The 15,926-nt window shown below is 37.2% G+C and overlaps 1 protein-coding gene across 1 annotated transcript in view; it reads right to left on the bottom strand.

Annotated features, from left to right (window-relative positions):
- Positions 1 to 15,926, bottom strand: part of TENM1 (teneurin transmembrane protein 1) — a 720,277-nt gene that overhangs the window by 598,523 nt on the left and 105,828 nt on the right. The window contains exons 2-3 of the mRNA XM_007952439.2: positions 12,344 to 12,604; positions 10,617 to 10,673 (exon numbers count right to left, since the gene is read on the bottom strand). Of these exons, the coding sequence (XP_007950630.1) occupies positions 10,617 to 10,673; positions 12,344 to 12,604 (318 nt within the window). The remainder of the gene's footprint in view (positions 1 to 10,616; positions 10,674 to 12,343; positions 12,605 to 15,926) is intronic.

Here is a 15,926-nt window from a genome sequence, read left to right on the forward strand (position 1 = left end):
TTGAACCGCCAGCCTTCTGGTTAGCAGTCAAGTGCTTTAGCCACTATGCTACCAGAGCTTGCATAGTTACTTGGAAATTTTATTTCTATTATAGAAATTAGATTTTATCTCTCTTCTGAGACTATATTGGTCATTTACATTTTTCCTATAAACTTGTTCATTCTACCCAGGATTTCAAGTGTATTTTCAAAGACTTGCACAAAGTATTCTCTTCTGAGTCTTTCTGTGTCTGCATTTATTTTGACATACTAGTTTCTTATTTTCATACCTCTTTTGTGTTATGTATTTTATTCTGCCCCCAGAAGAAATGGCTCTTAAATTTACTTACTAATTCTAGGTTGTTTATAGATACACAGTTAAAAACTCAGTCCCATTCAATCAATAAATGAAGAAATGTCAAAAGATAAAAAAAGAGGTGGAAAAATGTTTAAATCCAGAATCAGTCAATAACACTTAATTATAAACAATATTTTTTACATTTATAAGTATAAACCATATTTTTTACATTTCAAATTTGTGGAAAAAAATAGTTCAAAGTAAATCTTACAGCTCCATTTCAGGGTACACTGAAATGTCACTCTCATGCTTTGCTGATGGAGGAGCATGAATTGGGAATTAATTTAAAAATACATGTCTTCAGCCTTAATTTTTAACACTTTGAAATCTATTATAATGAATAAATCAGAAATTCGTTAAATTTTGATTGCAATTATGTCCATTGCAACTTTTTTTTATACTAGTGAAATATTTGTTGTTGTTATGTGCCGTCAACTCAGACCTGACTCATAGCAACCCCTCCTTGGGTTTCTGAGGCAGTATCACTATGGAAGTAGATTCCCCAACCTTTCTTCTGAGGAGTGGCTAGTGGGTTTGAACCACCAGCTTTCTGGTTAGCCGTCAAGCGCCTTAGGCTCTATGCTACCAGAGCTCCTATATTAGAAATGTTAATGTCCAAAAAGTAGGGGATGATTAAGTTGTGTCATGTCTGCTTAATTAATAAATTTAAAATAATATTTAACAAAAGAGTTACATAGAAAATGCTTATGTTGCAATGCAAATGAAATATCAGGTTGCATGGATCTTTATAAAGTAACATGATACACAGAAAAATAAAGAAGGGATGTTAATTCACATACAAAAAATACTGATATTTTATTTTTCAGAGAACCTTGGGTTCTTCCCTTTCCTGTTTTTCAGTAAATTTCCAATTTTCTTTTATAATGATTTTATTAAAAGTATTGTTTTTATAATGGTAAATGTACTAAAAATTCAGCCAACTTGCTTCTGAAATAGTCAGTATGATTTAACATTCCTATAAAGCTATTCTTCCAAGAAGTGCTCAACTGAGAGGTATGGAAAATAAAAAAATCAACTACATACATACAAATTATGAGCTATTCTGCATCCTTCTTCCCCAAAAAAAGGAATTTAGCTCTGCCCAGCAATCTCATGAAAACCCATCAATAGTTAAAAGATGAAAGAAAACGTGAATGGCTAACACAAACCCACTCTGAAAACCAGAAATAAACAACCAAAAGCATATGTCCTAATTACAGCAACTGAAGCATCATTTTCATATTCAGATAATAGTACTGTCATTTTAGTTGTAGAGGATATAGGTTCAACCATGTTTTTTCCTACATTTTCTCGGGGTTTTTTTCAACATATTGATAAGGTCTCGATGTAAAAACATTAACTCATTTTTACTTCTTTCTTACTATTTAATGTACTAAAAATCAAGTGATGAAACACTCTGAAGATCATTTCCAAAGACTGACCTTATAAAAAAGTATTAGAGAGTATTATATAGCCATTAAAAAGAATGAGGCAGATCCATACTGTAGATATGTGAAAATATTCAAGATAAAATATTAAGTGGAAAAAAGTGATTAGACATTCTGTAGTATATGATCTCATTTGTACATGCACAGAAAGTTATGGAAATGACACATAACACACTCTTCCCACTGGCTACCTCTGAAGAGTGATACCTGAGTGTAAAGAGGGAGGTGGGTTTTTCACTTGAAACCTGTTTTTACTCTTTTAAGTTTTAATCCATTGGAGTATATTACTTTAATACTAAAAATACCAGTTAAAGATTACATGCTGCAAAAGAAAATATGAGCCTGTTATATTTAACTTTATAATGGCTTGAATTTCAATATAGTCAAAATTGTTTTCAATTTTAAGAGTATCACAGTCACCATAGAAGTATCTCACCCACACATAAAGTAATCCCAATGACTTACACACTTCCTCTGAGCAAGTAACATCTCCAAAGGAGCCGTTACAAAGTCAACTGCAGTGTCTTATACATGCCTAATGGGTCCAACAGACCCATTAGGATTTCAGTTATATGCAGGGCTCCTGCCAAAGCTATTACCAAGTCATTGCATTGTTTCACACACTTCCTTTGACATTCAGATGGTTCCTAAGGAACTGTTATCATTGCTATGGAAGTGTCCTGTGTAACTTATCCTACCAGGGGAAAACAAAAAAGCAAAGGATAGAAATGTAAAACAAACAAATTCCCTCCATGAAATGCACATGAATGGCCCCAAATGGTCAAATACCAAAAGGAGTAACTTCTCATTTGGGTCTAACTATTACATGTCATTCAAGAAAACCAGGTGTTAAGCTAGACAACTCCTGCTGTTCTGCTGAAGCATTTTAGGGTCTGAAAACAGCATATGCATGTCTATGATGGTATGGTGTTTATTGGTAATACATAGTATATTGCCAGGCTTCTCTGATATTCAGTACAGAAGCAATGGAGGGAAGTGTTGATGGTTTTTTGGCTGTTGTGGGATTTTATCAGCTCTTCCCTTACCTAAAGTTCCTAAGCAACACATAACCAAGCTCAGCTACACAACATTCATTGAAAAGAAAACAAGACTTCTGAACAGTCAAAATCCCAGCTCCACCTTAAGGTGCTCTACAATGAAAATAGGAAATACAATAGTACAGGTTCCTCACCCTTGGCCAGATCTGAAGTGCTTCAGTGAATTTCCTTTTATGTTCTATGCTTAGCAGATCAAGATTGTTGGTGATTGAAATGATGTATTATTATTCAAGCTAAGACAAGTGCATGGATTTCGCCCAGCTTGAAACAAGCAGAAAGTGGAATGGATTCAGCTAGGCTAAAGAGTTTCCTGCAACACCACATGTTTCAGAAGTTACACTGCATGTCTATCTAATCCTTGATAACAGAAATGACACCTATAGTGCCTAGCCCAAAACAAGTTCATAATATATTCTTGCTACATGATAGATACCAACCACAACTGACATTTATTGAGTGTTTAATATATAGCAGGAAAACTGTGATGTGCTCCATATCCATTTTTCCATTTATTCTTCACAAAGAAAAGGCTTTGAAATAGGTAATGTCTTCATTTGACACATGAGCAAACAGGCTTGGAGAGCTTTAGTTGTCTGTCTATGGACACATACCAGGTAAGTGACAAAAAACAAGACACAAACCTAGCCCTATTTATACCACAGCACTCACTGTACAGAAAATGTTACTTATTTAGACTATCAATATAGACATTTTTACTTTTATAAATGGTTTCACACACTTTGTGCTTTTATATAATGCTATTTACTAATTTGGATTAAAAATAGCCCTTTATTTTCTCTAGTAGACTCTTTGGGTACACCTGCCCTGTTGACACTGATTGCCCTGTACTGGGAACTGCTGCAAAACTCAAATGGGTGGGCCATCAGAAGACAATCTTTATATTTAACCCCTGGTTGTAGCTGTTGGGATCAATGGTAGACATTTGATTAAAACTAGAAAATTATCCTGTCTCCTTAGAGATTGGAAATGGTACTGAAAAACATCCAGTCAATCTCAAATTCTTGCCTCAAAAGAAATATAAACCAGATAGAGAATTGTTTGGGCTTTTATTCCTGCCTTTGGATGGGGAGTTAGAGAGTCAATCAGCAGAGATGGAGCTGAAAGGGATGGGTAGGCAAAAGCAAGCCCCGGCAAGTGTTCCAATCTAGTTCTTTCTTGAGGCCTATCCACACTCATGTCCTGGGTTCTATAACACATTCTCATATTCCCTTAAAAAATTTGGTTTTTATTTATGTTAAGTCAAGCTGGTTTCCGTTACCTGTAATAAACAATCCTAACTAATAGGATATCAATCTCCTCCACTAAACTTCAAATTCCTTGAGGTTGGAGATTGTGTATTATTCTTCTTTCATATATCCAGTCTCCAATACAGACACTGACAAAGAGGTGCTCAATAAATATTGCTTTAAATAGAAGCATTACCATCAAGACTATGAATAATTTCTTTGCTTTTTATATGATTTTACCATACAGGTTACAAATGCTTTTTCTCTACCCATTTCTCTGAAATTAGCTTCTTTATTTTCATTTTTTATAATCCAACAGTTCCATTTTCATCATATATGAAAAACACTTTCTTAGAAATTGATTATATAAATTTGGCTGCTCACAGTTTTTTTTTTCTCCCTGCAGCCTACTAAATAGTCAAATATAATTATTGAGAAATACACTAATTACTGAGGCTGATAATCAAGTAGGATGACCAAACTCATCCAACAAATGCCCCTTGGTGCACCTGTCAGAAGAAGAGTTATGGGTTAGATAACCAGAGGTTTGATTCACTGTGACATCTCTATCCCTGCAAGAGTCTCATAAAATCAGAGTATCCATAAAATAATATCTCTCAGTTTGATTTTTCCCCTAGAGTAATTAATACACATTTATCATTTATATAGGGTCTACTGTGCTCCAGGTCCAATGGCTAAGTGATGAAGCAGCAGCAGTAAACAAACCAGACCTTGTCATCAACTAGCTTCCAGTCTAGTGCTTATTAACAACCATTATGAGGATAGAAAGCATACAACTCAAATATTAGACTATGATGAATAGTAATTAAATGCTTGACTATTTGCCAAGAGGCCGGCAGGTTGAACCCATCTAGAGACACCTTGGAAGATAGGCCTGGTGATCTGCATTCATGGGGTTGCCATGAGTTGGAATCAACTCACCAACAACAGACAACAACAAAATGCTGGTAGCAGATGAAATGGGAGTGGTAAAGAGGTAGGATAAATAAAGCATGATTGACTAATATAAGTGTTATTCAGGTATTGACTGCTCCCAGGCACCAGGATGCAGCTAACTTGAGTGAATGTGCATTTTTCCTAATGGCAATTGAGCACCCACATATGACAAAGGGTTTACTCGGGATGAATTTCAGGGAATTAAAACAAAATGGGTTAATGTTCTGATACCCATGAAAGTCTAGGATTCCAGATCCCCTTCTGTTACCTGAATGCTCCCCTTTCCCTGTGCTTTAGGTCTCTCAGCCCAAGTACTGCTGAAATTGAGGGTTATTTATTTTAATTCTTCATGGATGATAGCATGTCAGATATTGAAATTCAATTAAGGCCAACCAAATAGATTTTATGGAAATGAGAAAAAAAAATAAATATTTTGAAAGGCTTGACCAATTAATGAAATGAGAGAAACAAATCCTTACAGACACGGTTTTGAAAATGTAAGTAGAAAACTCAAGTCATGGTATCATAGGATGGACAGAATTGAAAATATGTTTGAAATCACTTCTCAGGGTCTTTCTCGCTGGGACAACTCACCCAAATTAATGATTTCTGCTATCTTCACTATTCTCCCACATGCACAACAATGAGGCTTAAATCATCCTAAACTTGTTTTTGTTAGGTGCTGTTGAGTCAGCTCTGGCTCCTAGCATCCATGTGTACAACAGAACAAAACACTGCCCAAACCTGTGCCGTACTCACAATCTTTGCTGTGCTTCAGCCCATCGTTGCAGACACTGTGTCGATCCATCTCGTTGAGGGTCTTCTCCTTTTTCGCTGACCCTCCACTTTACCAAGCATGATATCCTTCTCCAGGGAATGGTCCCTTCTGAAAACATGGCCAAAGTAGGTGAGATGAAGTCTGCCCATTCTCGCTTCCAAGGATTCTGACTGCACTTCTGCCAGGACAGATTTGTTAATTCTCCATGGTACTTTAGTATTCTTCACCAACACCACAACTCAAAAGCATCAACTATTCTTCAGTCTTCCTTATTCACTGTTCAGCTTTCACATCCATGTAAGATGACTGAAAATACCATGGCTTGGGTTAGGCACACCTTAGTCTTCAAAGAGACATCTTTGCTCTTCAGCGCTTTAAAGAGTTTTTTTTTTTTTTTGCAGCAGCAGATTTACCCAGTGGAATATGTCATCTGATTTCTTGACTGCTGTTTCCACTGGTGTTGAAGTAATATGAAATCTCTGACAACTTCAATCTTTTCTCCATTTATCATGATGCTACTTACTGGTCCAATTGTAAGGATTTTTGTTCTGTTTATGTTGAGGTGTATCCATATTGCAGACTGTAGTCTTTAATCTTCATCAGTAAGTACTTCAAGTCATCTTCACTTTCAGCAAGCAAGGTTGTGTTGTCTGGATATGGAAGGTTGTTAATGTGTCTTCCTCCAATATTGATGCCACATTCTTCTTCATATAGGCCAGCTTCTTGGATTATTTGCTCAGCATACAGATTGAATAAGTGTGGTGAAAGGATACAACCCTGACACACACCTTTCATTATTTTAAACCATGTGGTATTCCCTTGTACTGTCTGAACAGCCAGTTCTTGCTCTATGTACAGGCTCCTCATGAGCATAGTTAAGTGTTCTAGAATTCCCATTCTTTGCCATGTTAGCCATAATTGTTGTGATCCACATAGTTGAATGCCTTGCATAGTCAATAAAACATAGGAAAACATCTTTCTGGTATTTGCTTTCATCCAAGATTCAGCTGACACCAGCAATGACATCCCTTGTTCCATGCCCTCTTCTGAATCCAGCTTGAATCTCTGACAGTTCCCTGTCACTATTCTGCTGCAAATGTCTTTGAATGATATTCAACAAAATTTTACCTGAGTGTGATATTAACGAAATTGAAAATTTATGTGTTCTGTTGTATCACCTTTCTTTGGAATAGACATAAATATGCATCTCTTCCAGCCTGTTGGCCCATCTTCTAAATTTCTTGGCATAAACAAGTGAGAACTCCAGCACTGCATCCATTTGCTGAAACATCTCAAGGGGAATTCTGTCAATTCCTGGAGCCTTGTTTTTCACCAATACCTCCAGTGCAGCTTGAATGTCTTCCTTCAACTCCATTGGTTCTTGAACATATGCTACCTCCTGAAATGGCTGAATATCAACCAATTCCTTTTGGTATGGTGATTGTGTATTCCTTCCATCTTCTTTTGATGTGCCTTGAATCATTCATTATTTTGCCCACCATTTGTCTGTTCAGTTCGTCATACTGTGGTGGTTTGTATGTTGCTGTGATGCTAAGAGCTATGCCACTGGTATTTCAAATATCATCAGGGTCACCCATGGTAGTCAGATTTCCATGTAGATTCCAGACTAAGACATACTAGGAACAAGGATGTGGTGATCTGATTCTGAAAAAAATGACCACTGAAAACTTTCTGAAGAGCAGTGAAACACTGTCTGAAACCCTAAACTAGTCCATTGGATTGTGCTCACTGTCACATTAATACTTCAAAAAGAAGGAGTAAGAAGACAGAAATGGAATATAATGTCATTGACACTAAGTGACTAAGGTATTGGTGGCATGGAGTTTTGAGATAGGCAAGTATATGAATCAAATATTTTAAGCAGTTTTACTCTATTCAAACATGGAATATATAGTAAATCTTCACCAAAATCACAATAAAATAAAAATAAAAAAACATGGAATATATATAACTCAAATTAATGAAATAGATGCTTTGCTAGCTTGCTTTCATAATGGATAAGATCCATGGGAAATGAAAATCAATATTTGCATATAAACATAAAGTTTATTTAATTAAGTATAAGTTGCTTCCTTAAATCAATACATTTTTAGAAAAAATTATTTACACTTTAACCTCAACTCCAACCTCCTGTGCAAGAATTCAGAGAAATGCTGAAGTCACACCAGATCTGGTTACTAACAACTGAAAATTTTCAGAATCAACACTGGTGAATTTTACCATGTTGTTGTTGTTGTGTGCCGTTGAGTCGGACCCGACTCACAGCGACCCCTCCTTGGGTTTCTGAGGCAGTATCACTACAGAAGTAGATTGCCCAACCTTCCTTCCGAGGAGTGGCTGGTGGGTTTGAACCGCCAGCCTTCTGGTTAGCAGTCAAGCACCTTAGGCACAACGCTACCTTACCATAGGTCATAAATAAGATCCCAAATTTTATACTCCTTATTGAAAACGAGTAGGAGGAATCAGAATAAGACTGACAGAACTCTGAGTTGAGCAGAGAAAAAGTGTTTAACTTTTCTTATATAGATATGTGATCCAAAGTTGGGAAAAAATGAACTCTAATAAGTAAATGGCTATTTGGAAAACAATGTATTGCATTTAGCCAACTACCTTATGAGTTATTGCTTTAACCCTTTCTCATGTATAAAATGGAAGTAAAAATAGAATCTATTTCACAGAGTAGTCATGAGGATCAGATGAAGTAAAGATGTTGTTGTTGTTGTTTGCCGTCGAGTCGGCCCCGACTCATAGCGACCTCTCCTTGGGTTTCCGAGGCAGTATCACTACGGAAGTAGGATTGCCCAACCCTCCTTCCGAGGAGTGGCTGGTGAGTTTGAACCACCAGCCTTCTGGTGAGCAATCAAGTGCCTTAGGCACTATGCTACCAGAGCTCCTGAAGTAAAGATATGAAAAGTAATTTTGGAAATTGTAAAGTGTTGATTGGATCACTAATAATAGTGAACATTAATATTGCACAAAAAAGTTACAAGCACTGTGTTGCAAACCGTTATATACATTAATTCATTCAATCTTCACAAAAACCTAGAGGTAGATAATAATATTATCCTTATTTTACAGATGATTCAATTGAAGCACAGAAAATGTAAATAACTTTCCCAAGGTCACAGGCTAGGATTTAAATGTAGGTTGTCTTGCTTCAGAGTTTAATACTTTTAATCACTGTGTTCCACTGCCTCTCATATGTTGAAGTCATTCTTAGGAGAGCCCACTGGATCACTAGGGGGTTGCAGTTAAAGGCTAGCTTTTATCAGATTGGCTCACAGACATTCTTTGGCAGCCCAGTCTGACCTTGTGGTACTCTATCCAGTTCCTAAAATAAACACAGTCTATATGTAAAAGAGGGAGCTCTGGTAGCGTAGGGCCTAAGGCACCTGACTGCTAACCAGAAGGCTGGCAGTTCAAACCCACGAGCCAATCCTAGGAAGGAAGGTTGGGCAATCTACTTCCATAGTGATACTGCCTCGGAAACCCAAGGAGGGGTCGCTATGAGTCGGGTCCAACTCAACGGCACATAACAACAACAACAGCATATGTAAAAGAAAGGATGCATTGTCTTTACCCTAGAGTCCCCCAACTCTACCTTACTAGGTAATGTTTTACCCAATCAATGTTGATGGCAGAGTAGACTGAAGGCTAATGAAAATGATTAGCACCAATTATTGCTGAAGGCCCAACATATCCATGGGACATGGCACACTAATACAGTATAGTGGCTCACCTAAGTAAGTAGTTCTCATGAGACAAATGGTGGTTAATGTGTATTTTGAAAAGTACCTGCAGCTGATTCTAATATATCTTCCTCCTACTCCCATTCTCCCAGGTTCCCTCCACAATTTTGAGTCGTTGCCCTGTGGTCAGATGTGAGCTTGCCACCGCAGGGTGTCTGAAAAGGGCCTAACACAGACTTAGTCATCAAAGTCATTTATAAATGCTACTTTCAGCATCCCTCTGCAGAGGATCAAAATCCAATAAACACAATGAAAGCCAAAATAAAAGAACAGTGGCACAGAATAAATACGGGCTTATAGAAAAGATTAGCATCATTTCTTGCTTTTGAGGGTGTTATTTATAATTGATGACATGGATAGAGTGTGATTCTAAAGCTAAGTTGGGAGCATCTGGAAGAAAAGGCCGAGGCCATCTGCTGGGAGGCACCCTAAAGTTATGGCAGTATCTGTACTACACTAAGATAATAGTTAAAGCCATGAAACTGATATGTAGGATGTCATGGGGCAAAACCCAGCTGAACCTGATTGCAGTCTCTGCTTCTAGATGAAATCAATGTGTTCACTCATATCACCTTCGATCTTGCCTCATCCATTCCCTCAGTTCCCTTGACCCCATGTAGCCTCATTCCCACCAACATACACACATGAAGTTTGCCAAAAACCAAACCCAAACTCACTGCCATCCAGCTGGATCCAACTTATAGTGACCCCTCCTTGGGTTTCCAAGGCAGTATCTCTATGGAAGTAGATTCACCAACCTTCCTTCCAAGAAGTGGCTGGTGGGTTTGAACCGCCAGCCTTCTGGTTAGCAGTCAAATGCCTTAGGGACTACACCACCAGAGCTCCTTGAAGTTTGCCAGAGGAAATCAAACTGATAAACCATCAATAACTAATCTTAGACAGATTAACTGACTAAGTCTCTATATAGTTTGTCAAAGGGACAGGGTTTCATTTTGTGGGGTGGGTATCAGGGATAGGGTGAGGTAAAAATAATTTGTGACCAAACATTTGGAAGCACTTGCCTTGAGTAGACCCAGCTTGAGCCTCCATGTCACAGCAAACAGGAGAGAATTTAAAACCTGTAATATCAAACATTTTACTAATTAATTCTTGTCCAAGTCATCTGTGATTCCTAAATCTTCAACTCTTGCCCTTCATTCAATAGCGTTTTTTTTCCCAAAAAAATAACAGCTATATTGAGATATAATTCATATACCATGACATTCATCCTCCTAAACTGTGTAATTCAATACTGTGCAGTATATTCACAGTGTTGGACAACCATCATCAGTATCTAATTCCAGAATAGTTTTTATCACTGCAAAGGAAACCTCATACTCAGGGTCTTACAGGAGGTAGAAGAACAGTAGAGCCCTGGGGGGAAATTCTTTCTTTAATTTCAATGTTTTAACCCAGTGAACTTGCTATAACTTCCTATGTCAGGAGTGAGATGTGGGAAGAACAAGAAGTCTTGGCAGTGTAGGAGATCACCTACCACACCCATATCACATATTTTGGGTCATTATTTTTCTCGTTTGACACAAGAAGCCCAGAAAACTGTAGTGAACAGACCAAGGTCTCCAACTTCCATGCCAATGCTCTTTCACTTACATGAATACACATATGTATATCAAACATGCTCCCTTCTCATTTCCATAGTTCATCTCCTACAACACTGTTGGCCAAAAGTCAGCAATACATATATACATTCAAAAAAATTAAGAAATCAAGAAACCCCAAGGATACTTGTTGGCGTAGCAAACTATTATGGCCTGTCAGTTAGGGGAATGATATTCTAAGTAGTGGACAACTCTTATCCATAATTATATCCTTTGGCCAGTGTCCCTTATGGGCTGAAGGACACAGAGGAGTACAGAATAAAAACATCTACAGGGACAAACCTGTTAGATATCTCTCTGCCACCTGAAAAAGGACTAGTTAGCCATTAGGTGGCTAAGAGACTAGGTTTTTGTGGCCAAGGTGATGGGGATTTATGAAATTTGGTCAAATAGAGTGATGGTGAAAACAGGTTATGTGCTTAATAAGTATTAATGTGCTTTTTGTGAAAGGATTTTGGTCTATACAGAAGAATAGAAATAAAAGAAATTAACTCCTCCATCCCCCCAAAATAAAAAAGACAAAGCTTTTCTTTTTCTAAAAGTTGTAAGAAAATAATGTATAACTGTAATTTAATGACACTCTTGTTAGTATCTACTCTCTGGCAAATAGCTGACATTAATTCACTTTCTTTTTTCCTTTTTAAAATCATTTCAGCCTACTCTGATTAATTTGAATCTGTCTGCACACTAGACAGTTTAATCTGAATGAAAATAGAAAGAATATACGGAGTATGTGTGCAACACAGTTGTTCATCTCATTGTTCACGTATCGATACAAAGCCAAAATGTGAGATGAGTACTTTCTACAATAAATCCCACGAGTACTGCACTGGAAAATAAAGAGGAAAATAAAAGGTGAGTAATAAATAAGACATGCACAGTATTGCTGACTACATGAGATTACTTCCCTTGGAGGTTCCCAGAAATGAAAAGTATTTTGTCTATTATTGTAAATAAATGCAACTATTTTCCAGATACTTAGGTAAATGCCTTGTCCATGAGACCCTGCTAACTTGCATGTCCATCCTGCATATTAAATGAAAAATGTACAGACATAGGGAAGGAAGACAAATGAAAAGATGACAACTGCACTCTCTGTCTTACTTAAAAAGTATAGGTAGTTTTATTACCATTCTCACCATCAGACTTCCTTTCATGGTCAGTGTCAGTCAACGACAATGCAGAATTGGCCCGACTGGACAAACAGGAACTGTGTTCCGATTTCATGCCCCTTATCCACATTCTCAGTGCATGGTCAGGTGACGCAGCACCTTCTGTCTCCGTATCCACATCAGATCCCATCTCTAGCTGGTAGCCGTGCCGAGAAACGCTGTGCATGTCTGTCTGGTAGCCAGAGCACAGAGTGTGAGGGCTTTCACAGAATTCCATCTCTGAGAGGAAATAAAGTTCAGAGAAAAAGTTTAGAAATATGAAAAAAAAACATACCCAATAAAAATCCTATTTAATATTCGCACATCCCCTTCCCCCATTGCTAGTAATTATGTGTTTTTGCAAAGTTAGAATTTTGGCCTTTTTTTATTTATGGTACCTAGGATTCTGTGCTTATTTTGCACTTCTGTAGCTTAAAATTATGCTCCTGTTGATTCTTACAAGGTTCTGGGAAAAGCATGCCCAAAATAGCTTTATAGCTACAATTTTAGGTTGCACAAACTGTAATGAAATGAGTGAGTGCAGAGGAGTACAAAGTGTAGAAAGCTGTCCTTTAAAAGGTATTTCTCTCCTTGGAAGACATATATGCTTTAGAGAGCTCATCTGTTCTTAACATTTTTAATTTTTTAAATAAAAGTATCTCATACACATTGGAGGTAGGAATAAATAAGGAATATAAACAATTTGATAAAAAAAAAAAGACACTGAATTCAAGTACAACTTTCTAAAATATTTTTTTCCCCTGGAACACATGAATCTAAATTCCAAAATTAGAAATGGGGTTGTGGTTGCGTGTAGTAGAGTCAATTCCAGCTCGTAGTGACCCTATAGGACAGAGTCAAACTGCTTCATAGGGTTTCCTCGGCTGGAATCTTTCTAGGCACAAATCGCCAGATCTTTCTCCCACAGAGTCACTGGGGGATTTGGACTGCCAACTTTTCTGTTAGCAGCCGAGGGCTTATCTATTGCCCACTGGGGCTCCTAAAATTATGAACACTGAATATTATTATTTCCCATTGCCTCCAAAAGAGTTTAAGGCTTACTTGATGCTAATAAGTCTGTTTCATTTATTCTTTTGACCAATACATAAAAATATATTCTGCATATAGTGTACCTCAGCAGTGCTTCATGGTTTGAATTTTTCCTTTCTTCTCACATTTTGGAATTATAAAATCTTTAGAATCTTAGTGATCATGTACTGATTCCCCTCTTTTTTGCAATTTAGGAAAATAAGATGTCCATAGCCCACATCAGTTGGCAGCACTGCCATTCTTCCCAAAACCCCTATCTGGTATGGCTTCTGCTAGACACCGGTGAAGTCCCATCAACTTACTGCATGAATATTAGGCGTTCATTCTTACAGTCAGTTTTGCATTCAATTATGGCAAGGTGTCAAAAAGTGGAAAAGATGCTTTAACAGTCCCTAATAAGTTAATGAAAAATGACCACATGCCAAGACATATCATCTGAAATGTGCATGTAATACTTAGATAAGGTAATCCAGGGATGTAGTACACTATATAGGATTTTCTCTGACTGATATCAGAGACAGGGTATGTCATTTGGCCGGAAAGAGACAACTGAGTGCATCTAATCCTCAGCACATATCAATAAAACGCAACCCCCCAAAATTAATTTAATGATTTGAATATACAAAGTGCTAGATCTTAGATAGATCATATACTAAAGAGTAGATTATGAATATACTTTTTTAAAAAAATAGCTCTTCTTTGTGATATATAATTGCCAAACAAGGGTTTACTAAATCAATTCTTAATGCTTATTTAATAGCCATTAGGCATCTAGTACTGTACTTTGTGGAACAGATATTGTAGGCAAATAAACCTAATATATTGTATTTGGAAAATTCAATGATAAATTAATCCTTTCAGAATTTAGACAACTTTTCATAGAATAGAATTCCTCTTAAAGACATTCATCACAGAAATTACTTTATAAATTCTAAAAGAGTGATGTTTAAAAAAATGCACATGGTTTCCACTTGTCAAAACATAAAACCTTATGCAACCATGATTCTCCTTGACATAAAGATAAAACTAAAAATCCATTTTGCCCAATATAAATCTTATTGATCTAGAATACTGGGATCAGTTAATATTCATGCCTTTTAATTTCACAATGTTTCCTATCCAATCCTACCATGCAGTTGTTGCTACAGCAACGTGATAATGAACCTGTCAGTTGAAGCTGTAAGAAAAGAATTTTATATAGCCTGTATTCACAACTTCCTTCATTCCCCTAGTGTGGTGGTTCTCAAACTTCAGCACACTTCAGAATCACCTGGAGGGCTTGTTAAAACACAGACTGCTGCTGCCTCCATCCTCTGCCCCTCAGTTTCAGTTTCTGATTCTGTGTGTCTGGAATAGGGCCAGAGAATTTGCATTTCTAACAAGTTCCAAGGTGCTGTCTATCTATTATTCTGCCGGTCCAGAAATCACATTGAAAACTACTGCCCCAGAGTATTCGCTGAAGATGGTGGGTGGTAGGAAAAGGGAGCATGCTTTTAGTAAGGGGAGAAGACGGCACAACCTTATTGTGTCATTACCACAGATTTTGCGGCACCAGCTTGAATTTCATTTGGAAACAAAAGTAAGAAAGCATTTGAGCTGAATTCTGCATGGTACCCCCATTTATTTTCCATGGATTCAGGGCACTAATGAAGGAATGTACTTTCAAAAGCACAGACTTGCATTAATTTTCACTCATACAATTGCATATGAGATATGCCTTTCCATCCTCAGATATGAGTATCCGAGTCCTGTTAAAGACATTAGTTGGGAAATGAATAACAAATAAAACTAAATAGATGGCCAATTTGTCATTTTGGACTAATAAAGCATTAGATATTGTTGTTAGTTGCCATTGAGTAGGCACCAACTCATGGTGACCCCAGGTGCAATGGATTAAAACGTTGCTCAGTCTTGTACCATCCACACAACCAGTTGGGCATCAGTTTGTTGTGATCCATAGTATTTTCACTGGCAGATTTTCAGAAGCAATTGCTAGGTCCTTCTTCCTAATCTGTCTTAGTCTGGAAGCTCCACTGAAACCTGTTGGGCACCATAGCAATCTACAAGCCTCCACCGACAAAGAGTGGTGGCTGCACATGAAATGCATTGGCTGGGAATCGAACCTGGGTCTCCCATGTGGAACCACCAGTGCACTACCACTGAACCACCATTGCCCCCCTCCATCCATTAAAATACTAAATAAGGTAAAATTAAAAAAAAGAACACTGAAAGATATAAGCAGAATTTCTCTTTGTTAAACAGACTGCTCCCATTCAAAAAGAAACTTGAACATGGCTTTCTTCCTACTTAAAAAATGTCATGAAATATGATAAAAAGTGAAGGGGATGAACGGCTGATTTTCTATCAGAACAATAACCTGCTTTAAACACAAAGAGTAAATCACTAATTCTCTAAGTACAGTTAAATAAAAGAACACTTTCTTGTAGACTAACAATTAGGTAAACAATCCTAGCAAACTACCAGTTGCATTTTCTCTTAAAGTACTAAAGCA

This window comes from Orycteropus afer, unplaced genomic scaffold, assembly GCF_000298275.1.
Source record: "Orycteropus afer afer isolate SDZICR_OR568_19922 unplaced genomic scaffold, OryAfe1.0 scaffold00337, whole genome shotgun sequence".
Taxonomy (NCBI): Eukaryota; Metazoa; Chordata; class Mammalia; order Tubulidentata; family Orycteropodidae; genus Orycteropus; species Orycteropus afer.